An 18712-nucleotide genomic window follows, 5' to 3' on the forward strand; every position below is an offset into this window, starting at 1 on the left:
ATAAAGTGCACCAGCGAACAGGAAGTGACAAGTGGAAGTGACGCGTGCGGTGAGAAGAAAGTGAGCGGTGGGACGTCAGAGTCGGTCAGAGGGGGACCGGCTGATGAATCTGGAGAAGCTCGGTTCAGGGTCCTAGAAGCGAACAAGAGACCCTCTCTGCAGAGCTGATGCTGCAGGATGTTGACAGCATCGTCTGCAGACCTGTTGGCTCTGTAGGGGAACTGCAGGGGGTCCAGGAGGGGGTCGGTGAGGACAGGACTAGCCGTTCAGGCCTCTCCAGAACGAAGCAGAGTACAGACGTTTAGCGTCTCACCGCCTTGCTAAACTTGTATTTTGACTCTGTGTACAAGTTTTTGTCCTGATCCTCCTGCAGAACCGCTGTGAACCAGGTTTGTTGCTGTTGTAACTCACCCTGGTGCATGATGGTACCGGCCGTCCTCAGGAGGCACCTCGGGGACTTCCTGATTGCAGGTGTAATTGTTACTCGTGGTCCCCTCTAATGTGCATGAATCGCCATGATGGTGTAAATGACAGGAAGTAGTATTGTGTTATATTCAAGAAAAAGCAGGAATACATAAATAATGTTGTCTTTATGTAAGTAAATGTCCTGCATTCCAAATTACAAACCAGTGAAATGAGTTTATGGTCTCAGTCTCTGGTTTAAAGTCTTCTTCAGCACAGCATGATGTTCATTTAGTAGATAATGGTCCATTTAGAGCAAAACTACAGCAAAATTACAAATACTCCCCAAAACTGTTTTTGTTCAATTGGCTGTAACAAGAATCATCGTCTGTAAACGCAAAGACACTGACAAACATTAAGGAATAGAAACAACATTAATGTTTTGAATGGAGGTTTTCAATTTAATAAAAACATATAAGTAAATTTATTGAAAATCTGCGCACTGTTAATCCGTCAAATCACAAAACACCACATTAATATTGTTTCTCAATCATATCGGTTTACAATTCCATAAACAAGCAATTCATTTAGAAAAAGAAGAGCAACATACTGCCATTAGCTTATCACTTGTCCCTCCGAGTTGTTTGATGAGAAGGATCACGACACGCTTATAGTAAAGTAAAACCTTTACATTTATTAAGAAGAGAAAACGATTACATGAGCAATTCTCTCCAGATATATCTGGAGTCTCTGAAGCGCCCCGAGCTGTGCAAAAAGAGTGCGATCTTCCGGTGGAAAGTCTGTTCTATTAAGGCTGAGCTACTTCCCCTAAAACCCGCTTTAGACTGGTTCTAGTTACCCAAAGTTACCCAGGATGTTTTTGTCGTCGGGCGGCCGAGGTCAATCAATGGGGGATGTCTGGTTTCGCCCCTCAGGTTCTCCCACTATCGTCTACTCCGTAGGTGAAGCCGAGGTCAACACATCCTGTTTGACACTCTGTCTCCTGTTACTGAGCGCTTGTCCTCTGAAATCAGCATATAAGCTTTAGCTAAAGTGAATACATAGTACATCTCACACCACCAGCGGAATGGGACTAGACTATCCAGCAGACGGCAGAGTGAATGACTCGTGTTGGTTGATGTGATGTTTGAGGTTGGTCTTGATGTCTGAAAAGTGACTCTTTAAACCGGAAAGTGGTTTAAATTTAGAGAAAACCTGATTCATATAAGAATCTAACAATCCAGGTCTATCAGAGACGTACAGTTTACGACCGTAAGCACATGGATCCTTCCTATAGCTCATGACACGAGTTATACATGGAAGCCATTGTCCACAGCACGCTGTTCCACAGCACTTTGGACAATAATAGAAATAAGTATTTTTGACTAGCTGAGCCCTGTGTTTCTCCAGCAGCTGATCCAGGTCCTGTAGATACGTAGTGAGGGCCCGTTGGATGATTTGAACATAGTCCTTTGAACTGATGCCAGTCGTGTGATTCAGTCGAGCCTCATGGATCAACATCTGGACGTGGAAGGAGGCTCCATTCACCCAGATCTTCAACCCACGGCTCCTCATCTGTCCGTCAAGCAGCAGGGAGTTTCTGAGGATGGTGAGATGGTTGCTCAGCTGACTCTCCAGTCTCTCTAGTTCACCCTGTAGGTGTCGGTTATCAGTCAGGTACATCTGATGGCGCTTCACATACTCCGACACAGTGTCCCGGACTCCTGAGGCCTTCTCTTCACCAAATGCTTTCAGGAACCCATCAGACGTTGCAGAGAGGTTCTTCATGCCTATATCTATGATCATGGCAATCATCAATGCTCCGAGTCCAACAGCATTTGTGAATCCAGTGTAGGAACCCAAAATAGATCCCAACTTCTTGACGAGATCTGGAACCTGTTTGACCAGACCATCAGAATAGCTCCGCAGCTCAGCGTTGGACTTCAAACCAGAATACTTCAGCAGAGACCCATCTAGGCCTACATCTGGTAAGAGGGATGAATCCTCAGAGGCTATTTCATAAAGCTTGAGGGCATAGCTGTCGTATTCCTCTCGTGAGTATTCACAGGAGCCTCCGGAGCCCATGTTTTCTACTCGAGCCTCAAACTACGTGCAAATGTACCACAGCAACCCGTCTGATAAACCAGGAAGTCAGAGGGCAATGAAACTAAATGCGTCCTCTCCCTCACATAAAACCAGGTCTCTGGAAAGTGAGGCGTGTTCTGTCTTAAAGTCCCATTGGGTCCAAAGTCCACATGATTAGCGCTTTGGCAAATATATCTGACTTAACTGAAGACAGCGAAGCTACAAAATCTAGAAATCCAATCTGTAGATGTATTTAGTAATTTGTATTCATTCATTTTTTAGCTCATGTCAGGATCTCCGATCCCCCCGAGTTGGTTGATGAGAAGAATCGCAGCACGTTGATCAATTAAAGTCAAAAAGTTAACATTTATTTAGAAGAGAAAGATTACATGAGCAATTCTCCGCAGATCTCTGGCTCTAACTATTGCCTGCAAGCAGGAGGTCCAACACACCAGCACGTATCAGCGCTCGGTGTAATGGCGTCTCCGAGCAGTGAAAACGCTGAGTTTTATACCATGTGAAGGACGTTCTCCGTGCCAGTTACGAGAAGCTACAAAGCAGGTTGAGATAAGAACCCAGGTGAAGCTGAGGACAACACACACACACACAAGATCCTCCTCAGTGGCCGCTGCAAATCATTATTAATTGACATAAAGTAAAACGTGGATCCGGAACTTTGTACCGAATAAGATATGAACCAAGGCCATGAACAGGAGTCCTTTGTTTTGAAGCGTCTTTGAGCTCGAGTCGACCGCCCTCCCTTCTCAGGACACAGCTGCAAAGCAACATTTGGTATCGTGCTTCTCTTTGCACATCAGGGTCAAATACAGGACACTTGAGACACGGCTTTAGCACAAAACAATGTTATAACATATCACACTTACCACTACATGCATCTCACGCTCATCAATCAAAGGACTGTTTCAGAGGTGACATATCGTCTCACCTTTTGTCTCAAAAACGAGTAAAAACAAAATGTTAGACCTTTTTTCACTCGTCACTCTTTGAAGTTCACTCTTCTCATTAGTGTCCGGGGGGGGTGCAGGCATCCGTTGGAGATGTCAGTCAACGAGACAGAGATCTGAGCGACCGGTGTCTCAGTTGGGTGTCATCAGCATAGAGATGTTAGAGGAAGCCCACCAGTCACCTGGGACCGAGTTCTTTGGGTCACAACCCATTCTTCATTATCTCAGATGAGGGTAGGAACAAAGGTGGATCTTTGTGCTCGTGGTGTACTGAAGATTTAAAGTCCCGTTGTGTCCCAGACCCTCAAGACAGATAAGCCGTAACATGTGAAACGCCAATGTGGAAATGTATTTAGCAACTCATATTTAAGTAATATTTACATTTCATGGCTGTCATTATTTTGGTGCTCATATTACACACCGTGTTGTCACACACTTTCTGTCTTTTTTGGAGAACAATCAAAGATGAAAGATTTTATTTCTATTTCCTTTGCATCGTTTGGTGGGAGGAGATACTTTCCTTCAGGGGGAGTCGAGCACAGTGAGATGATTCAGGGACAATACGAGCAAAGCAAACGTGTGTGACATACTTACAGTAGAGAACCCCCCCGCTTTGCTACAGATCAGGTTAAACCTGCCCCCCCCCCCCCCCCCCGACCCCCATAATGCCTCTCTTTCTCTGTCAGCCTCCCTCACAGACGTCAGTGGAGTTTGTAACATAATGAACATCTTGTCGACTCCTCATGAAGCAGAGAGAACAGAAGAAGTCTTTGTAGGGAACAAACAGTTCACAACAAGCACGTCACTTAAAAGAAAGCGGTTCAGTTACAAATAAAGTACCAAATGTTGTCATTCAGCTTCTTTATAACACGCGTGGTTTCCAGGAGGATTAACGCTGTGTGTTTTATCGTTTCTGCTCACTTAGGAAGGACCTCCATCTGGATGCAGCAACGCTAAACAACAAATGAGACACACTGAAAATCATGACAGGGATTTGCAGTTTTCATTATTCACACTGAAAATACTTGATTCACAAACATGCAGCAGAGCGTTTTCCTGCCGTGAGTCTTTCTTCTTCGTGCTGAGCTTCGCGTCGCTCCTCATCCAACTCTCAGGAGGAGCGAAAAGAAAGAAAGCGAATCAGCGCATTTAAGTGAGACGACAGTTTGCGATCTTCACACTGAAATGTTCCCATTAGCGTCCCTTCTTCTGGACTTCCTCTCTCCACCCACAGCTCCAACACTCGGGCGAATAGCAGCTACAGGAGTGTGAGACTCGAGGATTGTGGGAAGACAATTTGTTCCCTCTGAGAACAGAGAAAGGCCAGAATGAAAGGTCCAAATTAAAATAGACCACACAGAAGATGTGTTGTGTTATGAAACGCACAACGCTCCTTTGTTACACGAGAAAGTCACTGCAGAGGGCTCACGGTGGACTTCCGGAGCACCCCGGTCCCCTTCCAGGGGGTCTGGACCCTCTTCATGTGGGCGGCCACCTGTAAAGAAACGAATGCAAGAAACAGAGAAGAAATGTGACACAGACAAAATAAATACTACCAAATCCCAGTCCTGATCCTCTACGTGAAGCAGGCTCAGTTTAGTCCTGAACCGCCATGTGAACCGGTCTTAGTGTAGAACCTAAACCCCGTCCGTATGAAGCAGTCCTCTCAAACCTTTGGAGCTCAGTGGGAAACGTCCGCTTTTACTCGTAGAAGACTTGATAATGTCACTTGGCTGATTCAACAGGTTACTTCCCTTGATATTCATTAAAAGCAGATTCCTCAGCTGGAAAACATTCGTGTCTGTTTCCATCCTGCAGACGGACGAAAGCTGAGCGGAAAACGTGGCTTTAAAGTTTGTTTCAACGCGTCAGAAACACAAAAGTCACAAAGAAAAGGACATTTGTAGCAGCAGCTGCTCGTGTTCATCATCCCGTTCACCCTCTAATGAAATGAATTATTGAGAGGAAGCCAACGGGTGACACTACGGCTAGCTTGTTAGCAGCATTAGCAACAGCGCTTCATGTGAACGGCTTTCGCACAGTTTTTTTTTTTTCCACACGATTTGAGCGAATATCGACTAGTGACAACGTGAGGAGGGTCTGTCCTCTGGGGAGCACGAATATCTGAATGAATAAGACAACAGACGTGGAGGAGAAACGTGGCTAACGTGGCTAACGTGGCTAACAACGGACACGTGGGGGAGGGAAGATTCCTCCTTTGAACCTTCATGACATCACACAGAAGACCACGTGACCGCAGCAGAGCGACCGGTTGGCTCAGGACCTCCGGGGGTGAAGGGGTCGCCTGGAGCTCCTCTGGTTACGAGCCGGCCGACATTCCTTCACGCGGGCTGTCGCAACACGTTGCGTCGGCTCACACTTGCTGACTCAGTCTGCGTCTCTGTGTTCTTTCACTCACGTTCGATCAGACGAGCTTCTTACATGAGTCGGAGAACCTGCAGGACCCTCGTCCTGGAATATGAACCCAGTGTGGTTCTGCTCCTGCTCGTCACTGACCCACTTCCTCTAATGAGGTGTTAAAGGTCCTGTGACCCAGATGTCAGGGCTCGGTTCCCCCGGGGATCCGCCGTTATGAAACCTGCTTCAGGACCCAGTTTAACGCCGACTTTGTTCTGGGAGGAACGCCTGTTTTTTAAGCAGGTTGATCACTTTGCTGCAGAGGATAAATAAATATAATATAACATGGTTCATATTCATATGGAGGATCAGGACGTCAGTGACACTGGTTTGTTAAACTCTACCTAACTAGTTGTTTTTTGTGAAACTGGTTTATTTATGAATGGATACAATGGTGAGCAGGTATTTACCACCAAATCTCCTCTTTCCTCCTTTTAACTAAAATCGAATCCTCCTTTCACAGTAAAAAACACTAAATCAAAGCCGAGTGTTCAGTTCTGTCACCGTCGGACATTTTGAGTCCTTTAAGAACTTTCTGGGAGTCAGTGGCCTGAATCCCCCTGTGGCCTTAAACCTGGACCCTGGGGGACTAAACTGATGTCCCCTGTCACATGGAAGGACTGCGAGAGGCATTGTGGGTATTCACGGGACGTGTTATTCAAACCTGTGAGTGAAGTGATCTCCTTCACGTTAACGAAGTTTCCTCTGAACCTGGTTGTTTGTCGTCTGCGTGACGTGACGCATCGGAGACGCTGCAGACCGACGTCCCCAACCGGCGTCTCCGTCCATCACAACTACGCAGCTCAGTGGAGGAGTCGTGGATCCCTAAACCCCGTCTAGTCTTTTCCTGACTCCTCATCAACTCTCCTAACCACCTCTCCTTTGACCCCGTGACCTTTCGCACGGAGGTCAAGGAGGAGAGGTTATTCAAATCCAGCCTGTTAGAAGTTGATCCCTAATATAAAAGTGTTTTCGTTCTCTTCCTCGGAGGCCGTGGCGCAGCGGAGGGCGCAGCGGAAACCGCAGAGTTGGCGGTTTGAACCCCGGCTGCTCCTGAGCAACACCTAACTGCTCCCCGGTTAAATGCAGAGAACCATTTCCAGTACGTACAATAGAATATAATAAAAATGGCTCCTGTTCTTCTGGAAGTACAAACCTCCAGTCATTGAGGTCACATGACCAGTCGGCCAAAGTCACATGTTAATATTTTACTGCTAAATAGACATTGGATATAAAACAAGGTCCTTGAGCTGCTACTTCATTAACAGAAACGTGTGGCGCCCTCTGCAGGTGAAAACCTGCTGCACTAAGGATTGTGGGTAATCCACCTTCTTTTTATCTCATCAATAAATTAGCTCCTCATCAGTGGAAAAGCACCACTTCAGATTCCTCCCTGTGTTCCCTTTGGCTCACAAACACACAGATGGACACAGTCACACATCCAGAGAAAGGAAGTTAAATTTATTCACTTTTTAAAAAACAAGAACAAAAATATCTCAATTTTCTTTCTTTTCAGAGGAGAGAGGAGAGGAGAGAGGAGAGGAGAGGAGAGGAGGGGTTATGAGGACCATCATTTCATCATTCCAGGTCACCTGACTTTCACTCAGTGGAGGTGATGGGGGGGGGGGGGGCGTAAACATTGAGGTATACAAAATACTTTATAAATACAGGGAGGCGTTAATGTGGGAGAAAGAAAATGAAGAAAAAAAAGGTCAAAAGAAGAAGCTTTTAAAACAGAGGAGGAGAAATCCTGTTGGAGCGGTTGGTTAGCGGCGTGTTTGTGTGATATTTAAAGTCTCCTCCCATGACAGAAGAGAAGACACGTGGTGGAGGAGACATGGTGGAGGAGCCATGGTGAGGAGACATGACGAGAACACATGGTGGAGGAGACATGGTGAGGAGATCATCGTTTCAAAGTCCGGTGTCGTTGTAGGTGGGCGTGGCCACCTTCAGGATGCTCTGAGCGTTCTCCTCCACCAGGGGGCGCCACTTCACCTCCCCAGTCAAGATCAGATCGTCCCCATCCAGAGCGTCAATGTACTGCATCTGCAGAGGGGACGGGGGTCATGTAGTCAAAGGTCAAGGCTGCAAACTGACACTTTGTCAGACCTTAAAAAAGCATTACGAACAAACAAACATCTGGATCACAAAGCTGAAGGAATATGACAAGATTTCCCCATCAAATATAATTATCAAATCTAATTATTATATATATATAATATATATATATATATATAATATATATATATATATATATATATTTATTACACACACACACACACACACTAGACACACACACACACAGGGCGGAGCTCACCTGCTTGCGTACGTATCCCACCATGAGCTCCAGCTGCCGAGGGTCGTCACACTCGCAGTTGAAGAGGTTCCTCCACAGAGCCGCAGCCAGCACGCCGTCATCCGACAGGATGCCCTACAAAAGCCCCCGGGTACAGGGTCAGCTGATCCAGGGTCAGCGGGAGAGAGTGTGTGTGTGTGTGTGTGCGCGCATGAGTCACCTCGTCGTATCCAAAGATGGCGGCGTAGAACGTCTCCGTCATGGACTTCAATCCCTCCTTCCTGTGGCTGGCATCGATCTGAGAGTCATGATGCACGGAGAGGAACACGTTAGCACGCCAGCAGCTGCTAGCGGGTCACTGAGGAGGACGTAGAGACACCTAATAGGGTCTCTGTTAGAAACCTGTCACTCAGTGTGGCCCCGCCCTAAATAGTAGCCTGCTTCATGGTCTGTACGAGTCTCACTGGACCTTCATTTACAGTCCTCAACATTAAAAAGGAGGTTGTGAAAACCAGGGAAGGGTTCAATCAGTGGACTCACCCCCATGATCTTACTCCTCTGCTCCACGTCCTCCCACATGGAGTGGACGATGTAACGGCACATGTACTTCCCTTCTCTGCCCTCCTGACGCATACGCACCAAACACATCCTGCCGGGGGACACCGAGACGTGAGGGTGTGTGTGTGTGTGTGTGTGTGTGTGTGTGTCTCCATGTGTGTCACTCACCACACGTGTAGCTGCGCTACCAAGAACCAGGAGTTGAGTGTGTCGGGGAGGGAGCACTCTGAAACACAACATCTTATATCTTTATTATCATCATAATAACAACCACACGTAGTCCTGTAGAAGCAACGCTGCTCCGGCATTATGGGTAATATCAGAGAGCCGATGTCCCGGGTTTGGACCGGTGCGTGGGCCTTTCTCCCGACTGCTTCCAATGATTCATGGATTCACTTTCTCCCCTCAGTCGATGCGTCTAAATTAAGTTCCTATTTATCGTGGGAACTTTTATTTTGAAGGAAAAAAAACGTTGATCGACTCACTGTCAAAGAAGTCGTCGTAGTTGATCCTCTCGACACAGCAGGTGTACATGCGCAACGCAGCGATCTTGATTTTCTGTCAAGACAAAAGGGGAAGAAGTGAGCGACCAATGAACATCTGTCTAACTAAATATAGATGTTTGTATATAAATGTAGAGTCGATGCAGCTGAGCGGAGCCTGAACGCATCCTAATGCACCTGAAGGGAACCTCCGAGGGTTAGCCGCATGCTGCTAACGCTAACAGCTCTCCGCCTGTTGACCTAAACACTGATTGGTTGTTTACGACGTCACATGATAGAAGTCTATAAAAACAACAGTGATGTCATCATCTATCAGGGAGAAAACTTTATTTACAGCGAGCTGAACAGTGAAGCGCGTACCGGTTGATTGACTGTTCATGTGGAACAATGAATGTCGGCCATCAAGCTCAGATGTGAGTAGAAGATCTTCACGCTGACGTCAGAGCGATAAACGCCGGACCATTTGTGGTCCTTAGAGACGGTTCACACGTTAAAGCGTCTTTTAAAAGACCGAATGGACGGGTTGATGATGTCACAGCGGAGGGCTCAACGCTGATCGGCCTCAAAGAAACGCGTCTTTGTTTGGAATGAAATGGCTCCTTGAGACGTCTCGTCCCTCCCCGTCCCTCACGTCTCTCCTCCCTTCACTCACCCATTTGTTGTATTTCAGCGTTCCCGTGAAGCCCATGGCCTCGATGAGCTTGGTGAAGGCGCCGACCTCCTCCTCCGCGTGCTGACGCGTCTCCTTCACGTTGCACAGCTGACGGACCAGATGTGGAAAGAATGTGAAATCGTCCTCACAAGTACGAGTACTACACTCAGGATGAGACAAATACTTCACAGTAAAAGACATCAATCAACCACCAAGACGATAAACTTTGTTCCTCCTTTCAACCCGGATAGACGGAGACTCTGTTTCTTTATCATTTCACTGCAACATTTAGGTCAAGAAATGGTAGTAAAATATATACACAATATATTCAAAAGAAACTGAATTAATGCAGTCATTTCACAATAAAAGCCTTAAACACAGTATTCACAGGAGTCTTTTGCATGGTTTGTTTTTAGAGGTAGATCGGGGACGCCTTTGTAAAGGTTGAAAGGACTAATAAAGTTTGCCCTTTTTTCCAGACTACAGAGGCTCATGTCGTTGAACACGATACCGAACGTTTTGAAGAAGTCACAACGTGATCGACCGTTATGACGCTCACAATTAAAAACCACATTTTTTAACGAATACACCAACGAGGGGAATTAACAGGGAAGAGACCAAACAGCCCTGACTTGTAGAGACACACACAGGAAGAGAGACACAATCACACACACTTTACTGTGCAGCTGCAGAGTAAATTAATACACTGATCTATTCTCAGCAGCCTTCATGTCCTGAGAGTTGTTTCTTGTTTTTATCAACAACCAGTCAACAGGAAGTGACCTCATCTGGACTGAGGGGGAAATGCTGCCTACGTCTCTGGTAGAGACCTGTCAATCACTGTGTAGCCCCGCCCTAAATCATCCCTTGCTTTATGGTCCGTTTGACTCTAAATGGACCATAGTTCACTAAATGAACATCATGCTGTATTGAAGAAGACTCGAAACTAGAGACGTAGAAGAAGTAGAGCCATTTTCTCATTAGACGTCTATGGGAGCAGAGGAGTCGCCCCCTGCTGGTCACTACAGAGAAGTAGAGTCATTTCCTCATAGACGTCTATGGGAGCAGAGGAGTCGCCCCCTGCTGGTCACTACAGAGAAGTAGAGTCATTTCCTCATAGACGTCTATGGGAGCAGAGGAGTCGCCCCCTGCTGGTCACTACAGAGAAGTAGAGTCATTTCCTCATAGACGTCTATGGGAGCAGAGGAGTCGCCCCCTGCTGGTCACTAGAGAGAAGTAGAGTCATTTCCTCATAGACGTCTATGGGAGCAGAGGAGTCGCCCCCTGCTGGTCACTACAGAGAAGTAGAGTCATTTCCTCATAGACGTCTATGGGAGCAGAGGAGTCGCCCCCTGCTGGTCACTACAGAGAAGTAGAGTCATTTCCTCATAGACGTCTATGGGAGCAGAGGAGTCGCCCCCTGCTGGTCACTACAGAGAAGTAGAGTCATTTCCTCATAGACGTCTATGGGAGCAGAGGAGTCGCCCCCTGCTGGTCACTACGGAGGATGCAGCTTTGCCACGTGGAGCTCTTGTGTTTTGTGGAGGTGTTGTTACCTGAGTGCCGATGTGCAGCGTCCGATAGGCTGTTAGACGGGAGGGGGGGGCTCTGGCCAGCCGGCAGGCTGCAGAAGCTCTGGGGAAACTTCCTGACGCTTCCTGAAGGAGCACCTGGAAAGCGACAGAAGATTCACTCGTACGTTGGTGAGGAGCGCTTCACGCGCTAAACACAAGCAGATACTTTAACCCTTTGAGAGGCAGCGGGAGGGAAGTTGTCTGTGTGTTGTGTAATATGTAATCATTTAACTCTCAGCTCAGTGTCAAACCAGCATTTTATCAGAGTGCAGCTGCATTGATTAGAATACTTATCAGTTAAACTAATAATATACTAATTGTTAATACACTTCAAAAGGGATGTTTTGCAGTGTCACTCATCATATTGAAGTAAATTAAATATCTTTGATGAGAAGTCTTAGTAGCTCAGTGGATTCATGTGTTCATCCAGCAGTACCGGGCCTGGCTTTAGATAACAGATGTTATATATTCTCTTTGTTAACACGTGGATTCGCGTGTTCATCCAGCCCTACAGGTCAAGTTCACCTCCACGAGCCGCCCTGCCAGGGAGCCGCGGGCCTCATGTAATAACACAACCCTTCATGTTGTCACTTCCTGCCGCCGTGTTAGAGAACTTAATGTTGATCAAATCCAATTAGCCGGCTAGGCTAACGTTAGCTTATTACCTTTCCGCCGGCGGGCCGGGACGCCGTGGCTTTAATAGCCGCCCTGGAGGCGGACTGCAGCGGCCGCCGATACATGACTCGCTCCCGGTGTCCCGGTGTCACAGCGAAGAAGCGGGCTGCCACTGAATCGCGGCTCCCTCCGGTGAAGAAACCTTCAGGTTGGGTAACGCTCCTTCTGTCTCTTCCGCTCCTCTTCCTCCTCAGCAATGTCAACGGGAACACGTCCGGCGTCGACTTCCTTCCGACCGGAAACAGAGGTTCCGCGGAGAGAAGGTCCGCTTTGAATCAGAGCTTTAATCAAGACGTGTTTGATCTATTCTTCGTTTTTATTTTGTAATTTAAATCCCACGAGTTTATAAATAAGTAATTTAAAACCGGCTGGACAGAATCTTTATTCTATATTCCATGACTTAAAAATGTGCTCAGAAGAGTATTGGTTATTGGTGTGAAAATACTAAATACTAATAAATAATAATAATAATATAGGTATGGAACATAGACATTGAATCAAAACACAATATAATTTAAATTAGACCCTTATATAATATCATAAAAATTAATATACACACTATATCAACGCAGTCGAATGTACATGTTGGTGTTTGTACTTTTACTTCTATTTTTGCTACTTGAACTTCTACTCCACCACCTTTTGGTCCCATAGACGTCTATGAGAAAATGACTCTTCTCCTTTTGATTTGTTCCCTCAGTAGACTTTGTAAACATGACTTTATGGTCTCTTCTTCAATACAGCATGATGTTCATTTAGTAAATGATGAATGATGAATCACAACGATTGATGAGAAAAAGAGAAGCAAGACAGACACAGAATGAAAGGAAAGTACAGTTTTCTGGCACATTTGTGAGTGAAATCAGCAACTTCAGATCGATGTTGAATGTAAACAAAAATAATCCAGCTGCGAGGTCCAGATGTTCACCGGTGGTCACTGTGCAGGGGGCCGGACTCCCTGAGGGACCTCACCTGGCAACGCACACACACACGCGGAGCAGCTGCGTCGTGAGGTCATGGGTTTTTGCAGCAGGCTGCTGCCCGGTCCTGCGTCAGGAGGTGTTAGTGGGAACACCAGCCAGGGGTCAAGGGAGGAAGAGCGAGTAGGACGAGGACGAGGAAGAGGAGGAGGAGGAGGAGGAGGAGGAGCCTAAACGCGACATGGTTTCCCTCACTAAGCGTACGACATAATATCAACAGTTAATCAATCATCTTGATTAATCAGATCCTTCACCTCCATTGCTCTCACGCTTTTGTGTTACACTGCTGTTTGTTCTCATCACTGTTGACTGATTTTACTTCTAACATATTTAAATTGTGCGTTTGCCTGTTCAACCTGCACGGAGTAAAACTGAAGACAGTGAACACGCTCTTAGAGGGAGGAATTAATTCAACTATATGAAGAAAAGACTCTGACAAGAACAATAACATCAGAGAGAAGATGGTTCTTCTTTATGCTTGGAGGGAGGAGACACAGACAGACAGACAGACAGACACAGACAGACAGAGAGAGAGAGAGAGAGAGACAGAGTTAGAATTTAAGACATTTAAAGTTTCACTAAAGTGTTTCTTGGCAAAGCAGTTTGTTTGTGTGTATACTGTGTGTGTGTGTATACTGTATGTGAGTATACTGTGTGTGTGTGTATACTGTGTGTGTGTATACTGTATGTGCGTGTGTGTGTGTATACTGTATGTGTGTGTGTGTATACTGTGTGAGTGTATACTGTATGTGTGTATACTGTGTGTGTGTGTATACTGTATGTGTGTGTGTGTATACTGTATGTGTGTGTGTGTATACTGTGTGAGTGTATACTGTATGTGTGTATACTGTGTGAGTGTATACTGTATGTGTGTGTGTGTATACTGTGTGAGTGTATACTGTATGTGTGTATACTGTGTGTGTGTGTATACTGTATGTGTGTGTGTGTATACTGTGTGAGTGTATACTGTATGTGTGTGTGTGTGTATACTGTGTGAGTGTATACTGTATGTGTGTGTGTGTGTGTGTGTATACTGTGTGTGTGTATACTGTGTATACTGTGTGTGTATACTGTGTGTGTGTGTGTGTATACTGTATGTGTGTGTGTGTATACTGTGTGAGTGTATACTGTATGTGTGTGTGTGTGTATACTGTGTGAGTGTGTATACTGTGTATACTGTGTGTGTATACTGTATGTGTGTGTGTGTATACTGTGTGAGTGTATACTGTATGTGTGTGTGTGTATACTGTGTGTGTGTGTATACTGTGTATACTGTGTGTGTATACTGTATGTGTGTGTGTGTATACTGTGTGAGTGTATACTGTATGTGTGTGTGTGTGTGTATACTGTGTGTGTGTGTATACTGTGTATACTGTGTGTGTATACTGTGTGTGTGTGTATACTGTGTGTGTGTGTGTGTATACTGTGTGTGTGTGTGTGTGTGTATACTGTATGTGTGTGTATACTGTATGTGTGTGTATACTGTATGTGTGTGTATACTGTTTGTGTGTGTGTCCCTTAGATGCAGACTTCTCCTTCTGAGCTCTTCCTGTGTTCCTCTGAGCTGAAGTAGGTTTTCTGATCTGAAGGTTACGATGAGGTCAAGCGGGATCTTTCAGGCTTGTTGCGTCTCAGCACGACAGCTCGTTGCCGTGGCGACGCCTCACGAAGAATCGACCGTGCAAGAAGGTTCAGATTTCATCGCCCACTCGTCGCTCCTTTGAAAAAATGACTTCAAAGAGACACTGAAAAAAACTACGGACAAACAAATATTTTCAAGACGGAGACACGATAGGAGCCGTAAAATCTCCTGAAGCGTCTCGGCGATCCCACCTTGAGATCAACCTGGTGCTCATTCTTACACACTTGCAGGCTTTCAGGTGGGCGATGCTGTTTAAATCTGTGCTTTCAGCGCTGCAGGATGGAAATGTGACTCATTCAGTAGTCGTGTACAGTACATATACAGTATATATATATATATATATATATATATATATATATATATATACTGTATATGTACTGTATATATGTATACTGTATATGTACATTAAGGGTTCTTATATGCAGACCTAATGCTAGTACACTGTTTCCATGAAGACACACAATTTATTTCCTTTAGTCTCGGTGGCACACACACACACACACACACGCACACACACACACACACACGCTCGGTTTGTTCAGTGTTTCCTGGCTGAGGGAAGGTCGTGTCCAGGTGGGGAAACTGGGACATGTCAAAGACGCCCCTGATTATGGCCACGAAGGGAAAACATACAAAGCTAATGCACACATAGCGTGTACCACGACGTGGCCTCCGGGGCGTGTGTGCGTGCATGTGTGTGCGTGTACGTGCGCGTCACTGGTTAAGACTCATGGGAACTGAAAGCATCTGCAGTTTGGGACTCAAAGGAATCGGAGGGCGCTAGTGTGGCGACCCGGCCAAACCCAAACCCTCCCAGCAAAGTGGGAAAACTGAACTGAACAGATGGAAAACCTCCGTTCCGCTCGATGAACACGCCAACGTGCGTTTGTTCACGGTCGCCCGGCAACCCAGATGCTAACGACGGCTACTGCAACGATACGCTGAAAACACGGCGAGAGGTAAGAGGACACGTCGAATCAAGCCTCTCAACAGCTGTCTGATGGAAACATCAGGCCTATTTCGTGGAGACATTTGTGATCCCCAGATGATGAACCCTGACTCATCATCCGTTGACCTTTTCTCTCACCATGGTGTGGACATGTTGGGCTCGGTCAGAGAATATCTTCACATGTACAAGATCGGTAGCTATGAGATTCATGGTCCCAAGAGAAGGATTTCTACTGTATTTGCTGATCTGACCTTCACTGACGCACCACCATTAACGTTTTGCATAATGTGTCAAATATCTTATATATCTTATCTTATATCTTATCTCAATGTCTACTGGAACACAATTTTGTTTTTGACATCCGTGTTCCTCAGGAGATGAATCCTGACAATTTTAGTCACCTTCTGACTTTGTCCTCTTACCATAAGGTTGACATGTCTTTGTCCTTAGATATCTTCACAATTAGAACATGGATTCATAGAACATGTGTTTTCACATCCAATGGAGGGTTTCAGACCTAAATTAGAACACAAATGCATGACCCCAGAAGAACCACACCCACCATTGTTATCTGCTCACCTTTTCACTCATATCTCAAATATCCTGACATCTACTAAATGGACCGGGACAGAATTTGGTACAGATATGTATGATCCCCAGAGGATAGACCAATGGACTTGTTGATGCTCTAGGGCTACCAATTGGTCGACATTGTTGCATCAGAGTGAAACATCACAAATGAGCTCTGGCTTTCCATGTAGCTCCATCATGAGGGGGAACCCTCTCTTGTAGAATACTTTGCTCGATGACACAGTTGGTGAAATGTGCTTCGTGTTTTGTTCTGTGAACTTCCTGAACTCAAACCGTTGCTCAACAGAAGCAAGTCCGCAAGAAAACCAGCGCTGCTCAAACAAATGTCTGGTAACCACTCAAGGGACAGATGATGGAGGGACGGATGATGGAGGGACGGATGATGGAGGGGTGGATGATGGAGGGATGGATGATGGAGGGACAGATGATGGAGGGATGGATGATGGAGGGACGGATGATGGAGGGATGGATGATGGAGGGACGGATGATGGAGGGACGGATGATGGAGGGAGAGATGATGGAGGGATGGATGATGGAGGGAGAGATGATTGAGGGAGAGATGATGGAGGGGTGGATGATGGAGGGACGGATGATGGAGGGACGGATGATGGAGGGATGGATGATGGAGGGACGGATGATGGAGGGACGGATGATGGAGGGACGGATGATGGAGGGATGGATGATGGAGGGACGAATGATGGAGGGAAGGATGATGGAGGGAGAGATGATGGAGGGATGGATGATGGAGGGACGGATGATGGAGGGACGGATGATGGAGGGACGGATGATGGAGGGACGGATGATGGAGGGAAGGATGATGGAGGGAGAGATGATGGAGGGACGGATGATGGAGGGACGGATGATGGAGGGACGGATGATGGAGGGACGGATGATGGAGGGAAGGATGATGGAGGGAGAGATGATGGAGGGACGGATGATGGAGGGACGGATGATGGAGGGACGGATGATGGAGGGGTGAATGATGGAGGGAGAGATGATGGAGGGGTGGATGATGGAGGGATGGATGATGGAGGGACAGATGATGGAGGGATGGATGATGGAGGGAGAGATGATTGAGGGAGAGATGATGGAGGGGTGGATAATGGAGGGATGGATGATGGAGGGACAGATGATGGAGGGATGGATGATGGAGTGACGGATGATGGAGGGATGGATGATGGAGGGAAAGATGATGGAGGGATGGATGATGGAGGGACAGATGATGGAGGGATGGATGATGGAGTGACGGATGATGGAGGGATGGATGATGGAGGGAGAGATGATGGAGGGATGGATGATGGAGGGAGAGATGATGGAGGGAGAGATGATGGAGGGGTGGATGATGGAGGGAGAGATGATGGAGGGAGAGATGATGGAGGGAGAGATGATGGAGGGAGAGATGATGGAGGGAGAGAGGGGTATTTGGAAGGGCTGGAAGAAAAGAGACCTGAGCCCAGTGACAAGCCGGACCAGTCAGGCCAATTCAGTGTTGGTGTTGGCACACACACACACACACACACACACACACACACACACACACACACACACACACACACACACGCACACCAGCTAACAAAGCTAAACAAACCAGCTCTCCAGCAGAGGTAAAGTTTGTGCTAACATATAATCACCCACCGAACAGCCACTGCGCTTTATGGCCTCCTGGAGCCCAAACAAACAAGAGACCCTTGCGTGTCCCTTGCGTGTCCCTTGCGTGTCCCTTGAGTGTCCCTTGCGTGTCTTTTCACACCTCCTTGTGTGCGTCGACCCATTTTTCTCGACTAGCGTGTAAAGCGACGCAGCGTCCTGCAGCACCAGGCTGTGATTGGTCGCTGACTACGTCCTTTAGAGTCTCACGTCTCCGTTTTCACAGCACAATACGGCCGTTATTAAAAGGAAGAACGTTTACGAGAGAACGGATCAGATTGAAGAGCTTTTAAATATGAGCGCTTGTACAAGCCGTCATTGGCGGACTATGAGGACGCCGGATGGCCTCTGATTCATGGAGGGAGATCTCCACCAACGAGGGGGACAAAGTTGTGGAGGAAAATACGGGACAAATGTGTCCTTGATGAAAAGCAGCAGTGTGGATGCACGGGGCAATAAAGTCTATGATCAATAAATAAAGCAACCAGCGACTTCCACACACAAAGACGTGACTCTCCAGGTCGTCTTCAACAAAACACGTGACTCCACCTGTTGTTCTGGAGGTGAATCGCTCTGCAACACACGCAGGACTTTACAACCAGGAAGTGAGACGAGTCCAAACGTTGCAGAAGCATGTCGGCGCCTTTAGAGGCCTAAAGAGAACTTTATTATTGGCATTTTCACAATAATTGGAATTGACCACGAGAGACGGCTCATGAAGGTCGGGACAAACATCCTCCAGAATCCGTAGCCATGGTTACGTTAAATTACAACG

At 46.6% G+C, this 18712-nt stretch overlaps 2 protein-coding genes across 2 annotated transcripts; both read right to left on the bottom strand.

Annotated features, from left to right (window-relative positions):
- Window positions 1-842: 842 nt before the first annotated feature.
- LOC120835666 (uncharacterized) lies at window positions 843-2965 on the bottom strand. Its single transcript, XM_078092645.1, has one exon. It carries the CDS (start codon window positions 2485-2487, stop codon window positions 1501-1503), a length of 987 nt encoding a protein of 328 aa, XP_077948771.1. The 5' UTR covers window positions 2488-2965; the 3' UTR covers window positions 843-1500.
- A 4345-nt stretch (window positions 2966-7310) lies between these two features.
- On the bottom strand, window positions 7311-12397 carry uqcc1 (ubiquinol-cytochrome c reductase complex assembly factor 1). Its single transcript, XM_078092648.1, has 9 exons — window positions 12119-12397; window positions 11436-11549; window positions 9880-9987; window positions 9210-9282; window positions 8893-8950; window positions 8707-8815; window positions 8387-8464; window positions 8188-8301; window positions 7311-7916 (listed from the first exon to the last, which is right to left on the bottom strand). Exons 1-9 carry the CDS (start codon window positions 12191-12193, stop codon window positions 7782-7784), a joined length of 864 nt encoding a protein of 287 aa, XP_077948774.1. The 5' UTR covers window positions 12194-12397; the 3' UTR covers window positions 7311-7781.
- Window positions 12398-18712: the final 6315 nt, after the last annotated feature.

The sequence above is a fragment of the Gasterosteus aculeatus genome, chromosome 17, assembly GCF_964276395.1.
Source record: "Gasterosteus aculeatus chromosome 17, fGasAcu3.hap1.1, whole genome shotgun sequence".
NCBI classification, from domain to species: Eukaryota; Metazoa; Chordata; class Actinopteri; order Perciformes; family Gasterosteidae; genus Gasterosteus; species Gasterosteus aculeatus.